Below are 14,377 nucleotides of genomic sequence, written 5' to 3'. Positions count from 1 at the left end.
ACCACCAACTGGGAGCTCTTTGGCTCTGTTGCAGCAACATGGGAAGATGCCGTCATTGACAACACTGACGAGGAATACGATCAACTGGTTCAGCACCTTCATGATTGTGTGAGGAAAGCCAAGAGAGAGATAACTACAAAAAAACCCTCCTGTTTTTGAAAACTTTTGAGCTTATTCGCCAATGTGGCTTGGCGCATACCTCAGGGAGTTCAAGATGCTGCTCTGTCTAACATTCATTAAAGAAGGCCTTTGATTCTGTTGAGACAGAAGCAGTCATCGAAGCCCTAGCCAATCAGGACATTCAAACTCAATACATATTACGGATTCACTACCAGGATCTTACCATTCTACAAAGAAGTGATCATTGATATCAAGAGAGGGGTTCGGCAGGGTGATCCTATTTCTCTGAAACTCTTCAGTGCCACCCTCGAGAACATCATGCGATGACTGGAATGGGAAGGAATGGGAGTGAAGATAGATGGTTGGCAACTACACCACCTTCGCTTTGCTGATGACATTGTTTTAATAACACCAAACATCAGCCAAGTGGCACAAATGCTGACCGACTTCGACTGTGAGTGTGGAAAGGTCGAATTACAGCTGAATCTCACAAAGACAATGTTCATGAGAAACAGTCTTGTTTCTGACATTCCATTTGCTCTCAACAGAACGACCATCTCCAAACGCAACAGTTATGTGTACCTAGGTCGAGAAGTCAACATGACGAATGATCTGGCACCTGAGTTGCACAGGAGGAAGAGAGTGGCTTGGAACGCCTTCAAGAGCATTGAAGAAATAACTAAGAGGACGAAGAACCTCCAGCTCTGAGCACATCTCTTTGATTCCACTGTTCTTCCTGCATTAACATACGCCTCAGAGACCTGGGCCCTATGAAAACAGGATGAGAATGCTATTCGGGTCTCTCAAAGAGGAATTGAAAGAGCTATGCTTGGAGTATCATGCTTCACTCAATTAAGAGAAAGAATCCGGAGTTCTGACCTCCATCAACGCTCAAGAATCAGGGATGCTGTCTCGTTTGCCAAGGCATCGAAAATCAGATGGGTTGGACACGTAATGAGATTTGAAGACAACCGCTGGACTAGAGCCATTACCGACTGGATTCCACGGGATGTCAAAAGATCGCGTGGCTGCCCCCCTACGAGATGGTTAGACTTCTTCGTCAGGACCCTGAATGATTGGTTTGAGGCTCTTCGTGTTTCTAGAATGAGCAGATGCCATTGGGCTACGCTAGCACGCAACAGGGATGGATGGAGATGTTACTGGCGCCCGCTCAAGCAAATCGATGAGTAAAGGGATGTCAAGTGATCAAGTGATTGAGTTACTGTGAGATACAGAGTTACAAAGCTGATCACGGTTGGGTTTCAGTCAGAGTGTTCCAACACTATCCATTCACCAGTTGCACATTTCCCACTACAAATGTCTCCAATTTCCCTCCTGCCACCATCCACCTAGCCTGTCTCTAACTTTCCTCCTTTCTGTCTCTGTCTCTGATTGTACTCACTTGTGGGATATATATCATATATATGTATAAATACATACATATATATAAACATAATATGAGACCAATACCAAGTGTGCTGATCTCCCCAAATTGCCACACAATCTCCAATCCAAGGACTCTCTGGACACTCTCTGGACAACTCTCTGGACATCGTTGCATAGCCAGGATTGATGAACTCATTGGCTATTGGAGATTAACTCAACCTCAAGCCCCTCTGCCTCCCCAGAGGTTGGGGGTGGGCCTGAAGTTTCCTGTATTTACACAGTTGGCTTCGTAGCTTCCATCCTTAGGAGGGGTACAAAATTTAACCTCCTGAAAACACTAGATGCCCTTATCACCTTTATAACTTAAGACATGCATACCAAGAATTTTGAAAGTTTTGTGACCTCTAAATGGGTACAAACACCAAATAGTTATTTCTTCTTATAAATCATAAATTGATTTATATTTATTAAATTATAAATCTCCTTTACTTATTTTTTACAAACCCAAATGAAAGAACAAAACCGGTCAGGTAAAAAAAGCTTTTTTCTAATGTGAATGGAAAATTGATTTATCTTGATTTATCAACTCCAATCAAGTGGCATTAGTTGTCTCTAAAGAATGTGTTGAGGGGCCAGGGAGATGGTACAGTGGGTCGAACTATTGTCCTGCATACAGCTGACCTGGTTTTGACCCCCAGTATCACATATAGTCCTTCAAACTCTGCCAGGTGTAATCTCTGAGCACAGAACCAGGAGGAATCCCTGAGCACCTTTGGGTATTCCCCCGTCCCCTTCCCCCACACATAAAAGGGTATGTTGAGAAGGATGCTAAGGTTGTACCCAGAAAGAGTGAGATAGTTCACCTTTAGGATGGAGCATGATGTCTGGTCACGCACAGTATGAATGGGCTACTGCTTTGCCACATGTGTCTTGAAATTTAGGTCTATCCTCTTTATTGAAATCAAATACCTCCCTCAGTGTTTAAAACACACTCTCTTCTAACAGTTTCAAAGCACTTGTTTTCTGTTTGTTGTTGTTGGGGGTGGGGTGGGGAGGAAGGGCCATACTTGGCTGTGCTCAGGGGAATTACATTGGGAACTCCTTCAGGGAAGGGATCCTTTCTCATTTATCATTGGGCTTCTCACCCAAGACTGTGCCCTACCAAGTTGAAACATCAACTAATGACTATTGAATCCAATATAGCCTAACTTGAGCTACAAATGCATTATCATTTCAGTAGCATCAGTAATTATAACTAACGTTTAACAGGTATTTTCTATGAACGAGACACTATGCTAAGTTCTTTACAGGTGTTATTTCATTGAATCCTTTAACAGTCCTATGAAATATGTTCTGGTAGTTCCACTTTAGATGGGGAAACTGAGGCAGTGATTAGTAACTGGCCCTAGGTCACCTGGCTAGGTCCCTCTCAGCCCAGAGCCTGTGCTCCTCCTCATACAAATAACTGTGCTTCCTACTCAACTCTATTACAAGTGCTTTCTAGGACCCACACAGGGATTCCTTCTCATTCACCTGACAGCGATGCCATTTAGATGGATGAGATAGTTCACCTCTAGGGATTCTTTTTATTGTTGACAGAGACACTGAGGCATTGACAGGTGAAGCCATACCTTCACCATCTGCCCAGGAATGTAGCATTGGATGGGAACAGGACATCTTGCTTACAGCCCCTGATGGCTGAGCTGAGAACCCACCCTAGAAGGTTTCCAGCCATATTCTTCTCAGTTTGGGATTGATTTACTGGTCTCTAATGGCTTCCAGAGTCTCATGTCTCTGTGCCTGTGTTTCGAGGTCCCCCATCCGGGTAGAAGCACAACTGAATTTTTCACAGAGCTCTGTTTCTCCCTATAGGATCACCCCAGGGAAAGCAACCCCTCCTCTTTCCCTCATGCCCTTTAACATGAAGTCGGGCCAGCTTGCTAACCACCTCCCCTGAAATATGGGGTTGAAGAGACTGTACAGGTAATTGCCTTGTAATTCAGGTAATTGCCTTGTAAGCTGCTGGCTCTGGTTTGGTCCCCAGCATCAAATAGGGCTCCTCAAGCTTTACCAGGAGTGATCCCTGAGCACAGAGCCAGGAGCAAACCCTGAACACTGCTGGAAGTCTCCCCCCCAACCCTCCTCCGCCCCCGTGTCCCTCCCACCAACATCAAAAAAGAAAAAGAATATGCTCCTGGAGAAAAGATGGGTGGGTAGTGTCTCAGCTTCCTCTCCCCTGCAAATGACTTAGCTCATATCCCAAATGTTCTGAGCCGGGAGGGTTAAAACCCTCCTCACTTCTCAGGCGACTCAAAGAGTCTGTTCTCAACATATAAAGTGACATCAACTTCCGGGGGTGGGGTGAGGCACAGGGCCTGAGAGCAGTCTGGAAGTGAGGGATTTTCAGCAGGAGGACAGGGCCACCTTTTCTTCCCTTTTTCCCACTTCCAAGCTCTGAAGCCCCTAACTAACCCCACCTTCCGGTAGTGGCCAGGCACTTTCGAGAATGCAGCGAATGCATGTCTAGAGGTCTACCAGAAGGGGTCGCTATAGAGCAGGCCGCCAGCTCTGGTACTCACACAAAAGCCCCGCACACAAATCCCCTCACACATCTCCAGTTCCTGGTCCAAACCCAGTTACTCCCAGCTTCTTCCAACCATCGCCTCCCCTATCTGTCCTCTCTGCCTTTCTCCTACTCTTTAACTATTTCCTCCCACATTTCTGAAATGTGCATTGATGTCCTGGTCCCTGGGGTCCCCATCGCCCTGTCAGTCAGAAGCAGGAAAGTGTTTTCTGCTGTGGCCCAGAAACTTCGAGGCCTTTCTGACGGGGGTCAGGGGGGTGAGGTAGGGGGTGTGCGAAGCAGGGGATGGAGAACTAGTACAGGCACTTGTCTTGCTTGCAGCTGACCCGAGTGATCCCTGAGTGCAGAACCAGGAGTCAACTCCGAGGGTGTGGCCCAAAACAAAAAGAAAGAAGGACAGAAGGATTTAGGGATGCCTCCTGCCAAGAACTTGAAACTTCCCCCCACCCCAAGCTCCAAGGAAGAGATGGATGAACTGAGGGTTTTCTGCAAGTATTCTCTGTTTTGCTTGGGGTGGTTGGGGGGCACACCCAATGATGCTCAGGGCTTACTCCTGGCTCAGTACTCAGGGATCACTGGCGGGGTGGGGTGGGGTGGGGAGGTGGCCTCAGGAGACCCATTGGGATGCCAGGAATGGAACCCTGGTCAACCACCAGGGTTTGATTATGTGCAAGGTAAGTGCCCTGCCCACTGTACTATTTCTCCTGTGTCATGGCCTCTTAACTTGCTGATGTCCGCAGGTACCACCCTTTGCTCTCATCTGGATGTGGGTACCACCCATTGCTCTCATCTGGATGTGGGTACCACCCATTGCTCTCATCTGGATGTGACTACTAACCCCAATGGTCAGCAGCGACCCTAGGAAGAGGGAGACTATTTTGTGAGGCTGAACTTCCACTTTCTGAGATTAGGGTTGAAAAGGGAGGAAGTAGAGGAGGAGGGGGAGAAATTGGACAGAAAAAAAAAGTAGCTGTCCCCGGCAGCCTTCACCTTGCCCGCCTCCAAGCCCCTTCCGCTCAGTGTCCTTCCCCCAGACCCGCCGCGTCCATGGCGGCCGCCGCTGAATTCTCTCTGGACGGCTGGCGGGGAGGGTCCACAGCAAGGGCTGGGCAGCAGAGACGGCTGAGAGACACAAAAGCCACCTCCCCCCTCCCCTCGCCGCAGGCACAGATGTAACGCTGCGCCCCTCGGTGGGAGGGGGCCGGCCCGGCAGATGGCGAGAAGGCCAGTTGGTGACGGATTGTCCATCAAGAGCACTTTCTGGGCGGGGGAGCCCCGCGGCGGCCCGGCGTCTGCAAAGGGACCCTCTTTGTGGTCCTGGAGCGTCCCTCTTAGAAGTGCGGGAGGAGGGCGAGCGGGCCGTGGGCGGGGGTCGGGCGGGGAGGTGAAGTTTTCCACCTGCCCACCCAGTGGCGGGCCCGCTCCGGGGGGTGGGGTGGGGGGCTGAGAAGGGCCGTGGCCGGGGTGTGCAGCGAGCGGGCGGCGTGGGCAGAGCGGCCGGGCTGGCTTGCGGGAGCTCCGGACCCGCTCGCCGGCCGGCCTGCGGGGGGTCAGCGCTGGCGCGGGGTGGCCCCGTGACCGCCCGGGTGACGGCGCCAGACAGGCGCACGCCCCGCCCTTTCTCCTCCCCGGACCTGCGGGCTTTTGTTATGCAGATGGCGGCGGGGCAGAGGAGGAGGGAGCTGGGGAGGAGGGAGGAGTAAAGCCCGGCGACCAGCCCCCTCCTCCTCCTCCTCCTCCGCCTCCCCCTCCTCCTCCTCCTCCTCCGCCTCCTCCTCCAACGTCACATTGTGCGAGAGACAAAACCCGGGCGCGCCTGAGCTCACACGCGCACGCAACGCCCCGCCGACCCCGCCGGGCCCGGCCCTGCTGCGCCGCCAGCCGGGCCCCAGGGCGAGGAGCCGGACCGGCCTCGGTCCCCCCGCACCCCGCGGGGCCCCGTCCTCCAGCCTCGAAGCCGCATCTCGTCCCTCGCTCCGCACCTCGGTGGAGCTTTCAGCCGCGGACAGCGCCCGGCCAGCCCGGCCGTGCGCCCCAGCCCGCGCCGCCCGCCTGCCCGGCCGCGAGAGGCGGAAAGAAAGAAAGAAAGAGAAGAACGCGAGAGGCGCGTTTCAGCACTCCGGACAGCGCCTGGCGCCAGGGTCCCGCGGCCGAGGCCATGGCCAGCGTGCAGCAGGGCGAGAAGCAGCTCTTTGAGAAGTTCTGGCGAGGCACCTTTAAAGCCGTGGCCACGCCGCGTCCCGAGAGCATCATTGTCGCCAGCATCACGGCCCGCAAGCCGCTGCCGAGGTAAGGACCCCCTGGCCAAGAGGGGACACGCGGGCGGACGGTGCCCTCTGCCTGGCCAGCGCCCCTCAGAGTGTCCCCCCACCTCCCCGCGGCCGGCGCGCCTGCCTGTCCTCCCGTCCCCCGTGACTCCTGCGTCCTCTCCCGCGGGAGCATCGGGGAACTCGGGGCTGAGCTGCAAGCTGGAGGGAAGGGAAGCGACACTTTAGGGAACGCGACACACTCGGAGCGGTCTGCTGAGCTGGCAGCTTGCGTGGGGTGGGCGGTGTAGGTGGAACCTGACTTGCCGGAGAAACTTTTCTGGGGATGGGAGAGCCCAGAAGACAGCGGTGGGCGAGCGGGCACCGCCAGGGCAGCTTGAGGTGGCCGGGAGCGTGGTCCGGGAGAGAGGATGGGAAAAAAGCCGGCGTCTTTTCATTGCAGCCGCAACCCGGGAAAGGCATGCTCTCACGCTCCGCTCCGAAGCTAGGGAGCTCGGAACGTTTTGACAAAAGCCCATATGCTGTTCCCTCAAATACACCCTACCCAGCACCCTCCTCCGTGCCTGGCTGGCTGCTGCCGCCGGCTGCCAAATCCTCTCCTCTCCAGCCTCCCCAGCACAGGTCAGAGAGGAGGGAGCCAAGATCGCGAAGAAGATCTTGACAGAAATTTCTTTGGTTTTTCTCCACCCACCCCCTTCCACAAAATAAAGGATTTCGGGGGAACTTGGATCAGATGCTTGAGTTTTGATGGTTAGAGGGCTGGTGAGGCTAAAGAAAGGAATGAAAGAGGCTGAAAGAGAAGATAAGGGAGGCGGGTAGCATGGAGGGGAGGTAGGGGCAAAGAGAAGCATGTTGAGACAGAAAATTTCAATTTGTCTTCACAAGTCCGTCCTTCGCGAGGAGTTTGAGAACGAGAAGAAGGAGGCTGTGCCCTCTGTCAGAGGCAGTACGGAAACTTAGATCTTGCCGTGCATGGAGGCGTGGTTCCGTGGGAGAGCGAACGAGAAGAGAGCTAGGCGAGCCCACTCCGGGGATTGATCAAGGCTGGCAGACTACATCAGGGAGTAGATGGGAAACACGTCTGGGAAAGCGTTTTGGACAGGGAGCCTGCTGGAGCAGCTGAACCCGAACTTTCTGGCGGGGTGCTGGTGGATGATGGGTTGGAGAGGGTGGAGACATCAAAGAGAAGGAAGATATTTTGGACCAGAGAACTTCTCTTCTGGGGGCAGCCTGGCTCGGACAGGTCTTGGGAAGATGGGTGCCCTGTCCCCCATTGGGCTCTGGTGGAGTCATGCCGGAATGGGCTGTCGCAGGCGGCACGTGGCAGTGGCTGGTGTTAGGGGTGAGAAGGAGGTAAGGTCCTCTGACCAGGCACGGGTGGGGGTTCCAGAACCCCGAAGACTATGACAAGCTGCTGTTTCCCTGTTTGGAAGGAGGCGCGGTGTAGGCAGTTTTGACATCTGAGCTTTTTTTTTTTTTTAGCTTCCTAGGCTCCTGCCTCCCATGCCCCTTGGGCCGTGCACCAACTATTGGAGAATCAGTCGCTATTTTGACCACATAGAGGATGCCCTTGCTCAAGGGGTGAGAGGAAATTTTGTTAGAAACTAGAAGTGTGGCATTTGATCCCAGAAATACTCTCTGCTTCAGGGCTGCAGAGAGAGGAGGGCAGATTGGATGGAGAGGGGCGATTTGAATTCTGAAAAACAAAAACAAAAACAAAAAACCCCAACTGTTCCTAAGGGCTATTGGATGGGTCCCTTCACCCACTGCCTGTAGGTCTGTTGCTCTCCTGCCCTTTTCTTGGACCCCGTCTCAAGCATCTGGACCCCTCACAAGGTGTCCCAGTGCTCCTGACTATAAAAATCCCAATCAGATCCACCCCAGCTTTGATCCTTGCCACTCCAATGTCATTTCATTCGTGATGTCTTTTCCTGTCCTGGGTCTCCTTCCAGCTGGAGTCATTTCTGAGCTACAAATGTGAGCCAGAAGTCCCTGATGGATGTGCTTCTCAAAGGGTCCTCCTCAGGACTTGGGAGGCAGGTGTGGCCTCTCTGTCGAGTGGGTTCTCGTTTCTGAGCCAGAACTCCTGATTTGGCTAGATCAGAAGCAGGCAACGTTTGTCTTCAAGTGTTCTGAGAAACGCTGGGATGCAGTTGTCTCCCCAGACTGGCCCTCAAGCCTGAGTCATTTTCATTTTCACCTAAACCTGAATCGTCTCCACTCTCTCTCTCCCCCTGTCCCCCAGCCCCCCCCATCCAGCATGGTCCATTTATATCTTGTTTCTAATCTTCTGGACTTGGGAGTAAAAGCCTCACGTTTCTAAAGAAGAGCTCTGGGGAAGGAAAGGGACAACGATCCTAGCAGAGCATCCCATGGGGACCGGTGGCTTCCTCTAGGGGCTGTCTGGGGACTTAGTCTCAGCAGAAATGCTGTTTAGTTCCATGGGTGAAGCACAGCTTCCCGGTCAGCAGAGCTGGCCCAGAGCTAGCTGCAGGGAGATGGGGGATGGGCAGATAACTCCCCCCCCCCACCCTCCATGCAGACAAGAGGATAAAAATGCCAAGGCTACCCCCCGCCCCCGCCCGAACACACTTCTGTGGGATCTTTTAAGTCTATTCCTGAAGATAATTTAGTATCAAGACAGAGGAGAACATTCCATCGATTGGTTCCATAACTATAACCACACATCCTACAACTATCACGCCGGCAAAACCTTCTGCTGTCTGCCCCCACCTCTTCTCTCCCCCTCTTGGAGGCGTACTGGATGAGGCCATAGCTTGATAATGTATCACCTTGCAAGCAGATGTCGGACTCAAATGTCAGAGCAGGAGAATTGAGTGGGAGGTCATATATCATAACGGTTAAGAGCTCAGTGGGACCTGGGTCCCTGCCTAGGAGTCAGCTACCTCCGGCAGAGGACTGAGTCAGGGAGAGCACTTCCCACGGAGTGTGACGCATGGGGATATTTTACTAGATGCGGCTTTGAAAATGAACAGCTCAGGACTCAAAATTTGTACAGCCGAAGACCCCTTTTAGACCCCTCCTGCTGGGAATCATAATGTTTGAGGTCACATAATAAGATACTTATGGACCGAAAACCAACAACTCCCCCCAGGTCTTCAGGTCTATCTGTGGCTCCCCCAGTGATGCTGACAGCTCAGCCAGACAGAACACCAGGGATACTAACTCTTAGCTGTCTTAGATGAAATAAAAACTCAGGAGGTGGGGTGAGGTTGTCCCATAATTCTCTCCAGGGACAGGTGAGCCACTTTCTGAGCTGTCTCTTGTCGGGCAGTGGTGAAGGATGATCTGGATGCAATATTGATGGGTGTGACCTCCTTATCGTCTGGGTTTCTAGAGAGCAGGCCATGCACAGCCAGTCTAGAGATTGGATTGTCAAACTCCTGGACAACCCCAGTGTTAATTCCTAACTTGAGCCTGTCTAAACAGACCTTGTCATTTAGAGTTTGTAGCAGGAGTGAAAGGGTTGCTGGGCATAGCCCTTCTCAGATGAAGACTCTAACAGGGACCCTCTCAGGATGTGGGGGGTCACCATAATCTGTCTGCAACCTAGCAGCCCTGTTGGAAGAGAGCCAGCATGAGTCAGGAAAACACTGACTAAGTGTGAGAAGAAACCCTTTGTACACACATGCACACACACGCACCCCCCAACACACACACACACATGAACACAGCAATTATTTTTGTTTGCTGTTAACTCATCCTTTTTGTTAACAGTTTAGTTCAGAAAAGTTTGTACAGTAGAAGTTTAGATTTACCCACCCTTCTTATTGGAGACTGTAATGTTTGAGGTCCATAGTAAGGAACTGATGATAGTAGCTACAGATGTAATGAATTGGCAAGTATGATTTGAATTGTGCCTACAATTTGTGGATGCAGAAGCCTGATTCAAAGACAGGAGAAGGCTGCCTCCTGCAAGAGAAAAGCCTTCCTTTGGCAAATCTTTAGGCAAGACATTCTTTTCCTCCAAAAATCCTCTCTATGCAGAATGAAGTTCAGAAGCAAGACTTTAGCCCAGTCTCTGTCCAAAAGCCCATAAATTCCAAACTATGGGTGATTTTACTGCAGAAAGGGGGAAGACAGCCAAATTATAAGGTAGGGAAAATGCCTTTGAACCATTTCGTCCAAGTCTCCTCTTGGTGCCAAGAGGTCAGTTAGTACATTTGTGCTGACTCTGCCCTTGGAGCTGAGGGGCAACTGAGAGGCAATCTGCAGATAGCCTGTGTTTAAAGACCTCTGTGCCTAGGGTCACCAAAAATGCCCACCCTGACCATGCCCGCCCTGGCCAGAGAGGATCATTTGTTTGTTTTTTCCTCTCTGGGAAGGGAGTGAGTTATTATCTAGAAGCAAGTCTTCCTCGTTCTGAAAGGTGAAATTTGTTTAATGGTACACAGGGGTCAGTGGGGTCTGGTAGGGTTGGAGGGGAGTCATTGATAACACCTCTGCATTATTGTACAGAACAATGGCTGTTCAGTGAAAGTTGGAGGTATTGATTGAACAATGTTGTCCGGTGCAAACCAACTGCAGAGGACGGCTGTCCTGGCCTCACCCAGTCATGACATCCTGGGGCTTCAGAACCAACCACTTGGGAGGAGCACCCTAAGGAGTCTGCATGAGCCCCCCTAGATACACATGTGTGATTGGGTGGGTGAGTAGAGGTCAGCAGTTACAGGACAGTAGGTGGGACTGACCGGCGAGTTTCTGTGAACTCCAGCTCCGTTTGTAGAGCGCCACCATCCTGGGAAGCCTCACTCCCGTTGTGTTCCCCTGTGAGCACCCTGGGCATGCCACAAGGGCACAATGTGTTGTAAAGAAATATCCGTGATACTAACGTGTCTGGATTTGTTCTGGCAAGGAAGGAATTGGCCAGAAAGGGTCTCAAACCCAGAATCCCTTACCTTGCTTGGTCCTCAGACTGTCTCAGACGTTCGAGAAACTGTCAGAGCTGGAGGAAGTAGAATGGTTAAGAGTTGGGGGCCCTTTGGAGCCAGAGCAATAGGACAGCGGATAGGACACTTGCATTAGAATTATCCAACCTGGGTTCAATCTCGATATAGTCCCCCAAATACTGACAGGGGTGATCTCTTAACACAGAGCAGTCAGCCCTGAGCATTGCCAGGTGTGGCCCCAAAAGCAAAAAAAAAAAGAAAGAAAAAGAAAGAAAGAAAGAAAGAAAGAAAGAAAGAAAGAAAGAAGTTGGGCCCTGCAGCAGAGGAAGGGACTCAGTGGCCTTTCCTTGCATGTGTGAAGCCCTGGGTTGGATTTGAAATCCTGACCCCCCCCAAAAAAGATAGAGTGATCCAGGGGTTATGGTCCGATCCCCCCGGGCAGCGATCCTGCTTTATTCCTCTGCAGCTCTGGAATCTACTCGTTACTTTTCCCCCCTGAGCATCAGTTGCTACACCTCCCATCTGTTGGGGTCGTGGTGAGGAGTGAATGAGACCATTTGCCCCAGCATGAGCACTGAGCCTGGCATAGACCAAGATCTCCATCACCAGTGCCTTCTAGAACAAGAACCAGCAGAGAGTTAAAGCCCCTTACCCGAGGATTGGGTAATATTTCGGGTTCCGTGGCCCAACCACTTGCCCAGTGCAGTGCCCCATGTTCACTTTTCCAAGACGGGTTTGATACCAGTCAGCCTCAGATTGGTCCCCATGGCTGACCCATCAGCAGAAATGTTCGCTTTCCAAACTGTCTGCCAGTGCTTAGCGGCGTTCTGACTCCTGGCCAGCACCCTGACCTTCTCCATCTCAGTCTCCTCATCCCTAAAATGAGGCTAATAATAGCAGCCTCCTCCCAGTGCTGTTGTGCGGACTGAATGAGCTCGGGGCTGGCGAGCGTCATCTGGCACAGGCGGTGCTCCATCAGCATCAGAAATGATTGTATTTATTATTACTGTTGTGAACCAGGTCCATCAGGGAGGAAATGATGAATGAAGCCCTCGTTCTCTTTAAGAGTCAGTCTAGTGTCACAGGGACGGGGGTGGGGGAAATGCAGACAGTCTTAAGACTTGAGTATTGAGGGGCACTTAAGAGGGGGGAGGTGGCTAGCTGAAGAGAGTGAGAGCCACCCCACACCATGCAGCCCCTTGCTTCCCAGTCATGAGGTTTTCCTCGGTGATCTGTTCTGTAAAATGGGAACGATTTTTTTCTTTTGCCTCACATGCAAAGAACGAACAGAATGAGTGACATGGGGCCTCTGAAGGGTCTCAAGATAAGGAGGAGACCCTGGTTGCTTTTCCCAGGAGGAGAAACAGGTTAAACTCCCCGGAGAAAAATTATCTCCTAGGGAGCTGTCAGCCGCTGGCTTGTGAAGGGGAACCTTGGAAAGAAACTGCTCATGGAATAGAACATTTCTGATGCTCCGCCCTGGCTCAGGCGTGCAGGCTCCTGTGTGGGCCATTAGGTTTCTTGTCCTTCATGGTCTAGCTCGAGTGATGACAAAATCCATGCTGCATTCCCGGAGCAAGCAATCGGCATGAGCCCATGCATGGGAATGGCTGAAAAATATAACACACAGGGGACCATATACACTGAATGCGAGGAGCTACATGTGGCTGGAAAATAAGGGTGTGCTTTCCTCCCTCTATCCATATCTCCCTTCCTCCAACCCTCCTTCCATCCCTCCACCCACCCATCCCTCCATCGATTTGTCCATCCATCCCTCTCCTCTGCATCCACCTCTCCATCCATCCATCCATCCATCCATCCATCCATCCATCCATCCCTTCCACAATTCTGTTGTACTCCTACTAGACAGAGCCGCATATAGTCAAGTCCCTTCTCTCCTGGGGGAAAATAGGAAGCAAATAAATAAATGGAGTCAGGTCAGTTGGTGATGAGTGCTTTCAAGAAGAATAAACCAGGGGAAAGAGATTGAAGGGGATGATGGGAGCTGCTTTCTCGGATGAAGTGGCCCGAGATCTAGATGAAGGGAGGAGGAAAACTGTAATGATCAGTGGGGGAAAGTGTGGGCATCAGACCTGCAAGCCACATGCCACCACGGCTCTGTGCTGGGCACATCGCCTGTGTATGGGAGTTTGATGTTGCTGGAACAGTGAGTGGTGGAGAGAGGACCAGGAGGGTCCACTGAGCTGTGGGTAGGAAGCAGATCAAGCCAGGCTTTATCATCCCGGTCAGGATTTCCCATGTGTTCTTAAACTAGGGATCCTGGGGGGGGGGGTTCCCCTGCTTTCTAGCAGACTCAGACCTGCTCTACTTCTCCTTCCTCTTCCCTCCCTGCTCTAATGCAGCCAGGGATGACTTTGAACAGCCATGTCAGAAGCTCGGCTGGGTCCCTCTGCGTGTTCTGGATAAGCATGAAATTTACAATCTCTCTGATTGTGATCAATCAGATTAGGAAATTGAAAAGGACCCTGTTTAGACTTCCAAATAGTGGCGGCAAATCTTGCTTCTGTGTCAGGCAGGAAAACTTGGGTTTGTCTCTCCTATTCATATTGAAGTTCCCCTCTCCACACTGGGGTCTGTGCTCCCCCCCCCCCATCTCCAGTTGAAATTTTGCTAAGGGAGCTCCCATATGCCACAGCCTGTGTGCGGAGATCCGTGAAATAAAACACGGAATTAAGATGTCATTTAGACAAAGCCAAACCCAACACAGGAACAATGCGGAACCCTAAAACAGTCATTAAGTAATTCACGTCTACGTGTGTCTGTGCAAAACAAATATTAAGATCCTCTGGACGCAAATGTTTCTCATCAGGAGGATCCCTGCCTTGCCAGATTCCCAGGGCTCCCGTCCTGCAGTCGGCTGTGCAGAGCACAGACGCCAGCGAATCAGGGTGCGCTGGCAGCCTTGAAAGTTAAGCTCAGGCAAGTGAGCTGGAATTTTACAAGGCAGTTACCTCTCCAGTGGAAAGAGCGTTTCCATCTGGACCTGGGGCGTGTGTTTCCTGGGGTGTTTGTGGGTGAGGCCTTGTGTGTCAGCCCAGACCCAGGTCTCTGCTGAACACAGCTCACTGGTTGCCATAATTCCATCCTTA

At 51.7% G+C, this 14,377-nt stretch overlaps 1 protein-coding gene across 1 annotated transcript in view; it reads left to right on the top strand.

The window, feature by feature from the left end:
• The first annotated feature begins 6,181 nt into the window (after positions 1 to 6,181).
• The window catches only part of SRRM4 (serine/arginine repetitive matrix 4), a 163,872-nt gene continuing 155,676 nt past the window's right edge, over positions 6,182 to 14,377 (top strand). Inside the window, exon 1 of the mRNA XM_056131027.1 lies at positions 6,182 to 6,379. Within this exon, the coding sequence (XP_055987002.1) occupies positions 6,249 to 6,379 (131 nt within the window). The 5' untranslated portion in view covers positions 6,182 to 6,248. The remainder of the gene's footprint in view (positions 6,380 to 14,377) is intronic.

This window comes from Sorex fumeus, unplaced genomic scaffold, assembly GCF_029834395.1.
Source record: "Sorex fumeus unplaced genomic scaffold, SorFum_2.1 ptg000083l, whole genome shotgun sequence".
Classification (NCBI taxonomy): domain Eukaryota; kingdom Metazoa; phylum Chordata; class Mammalia; order Eulipotyphla; family Soricidae; genus Sorex; species Sorex fumeus.
This window is presented reverse-complemented; position numbering and strand designations above follow the sequence as displayed.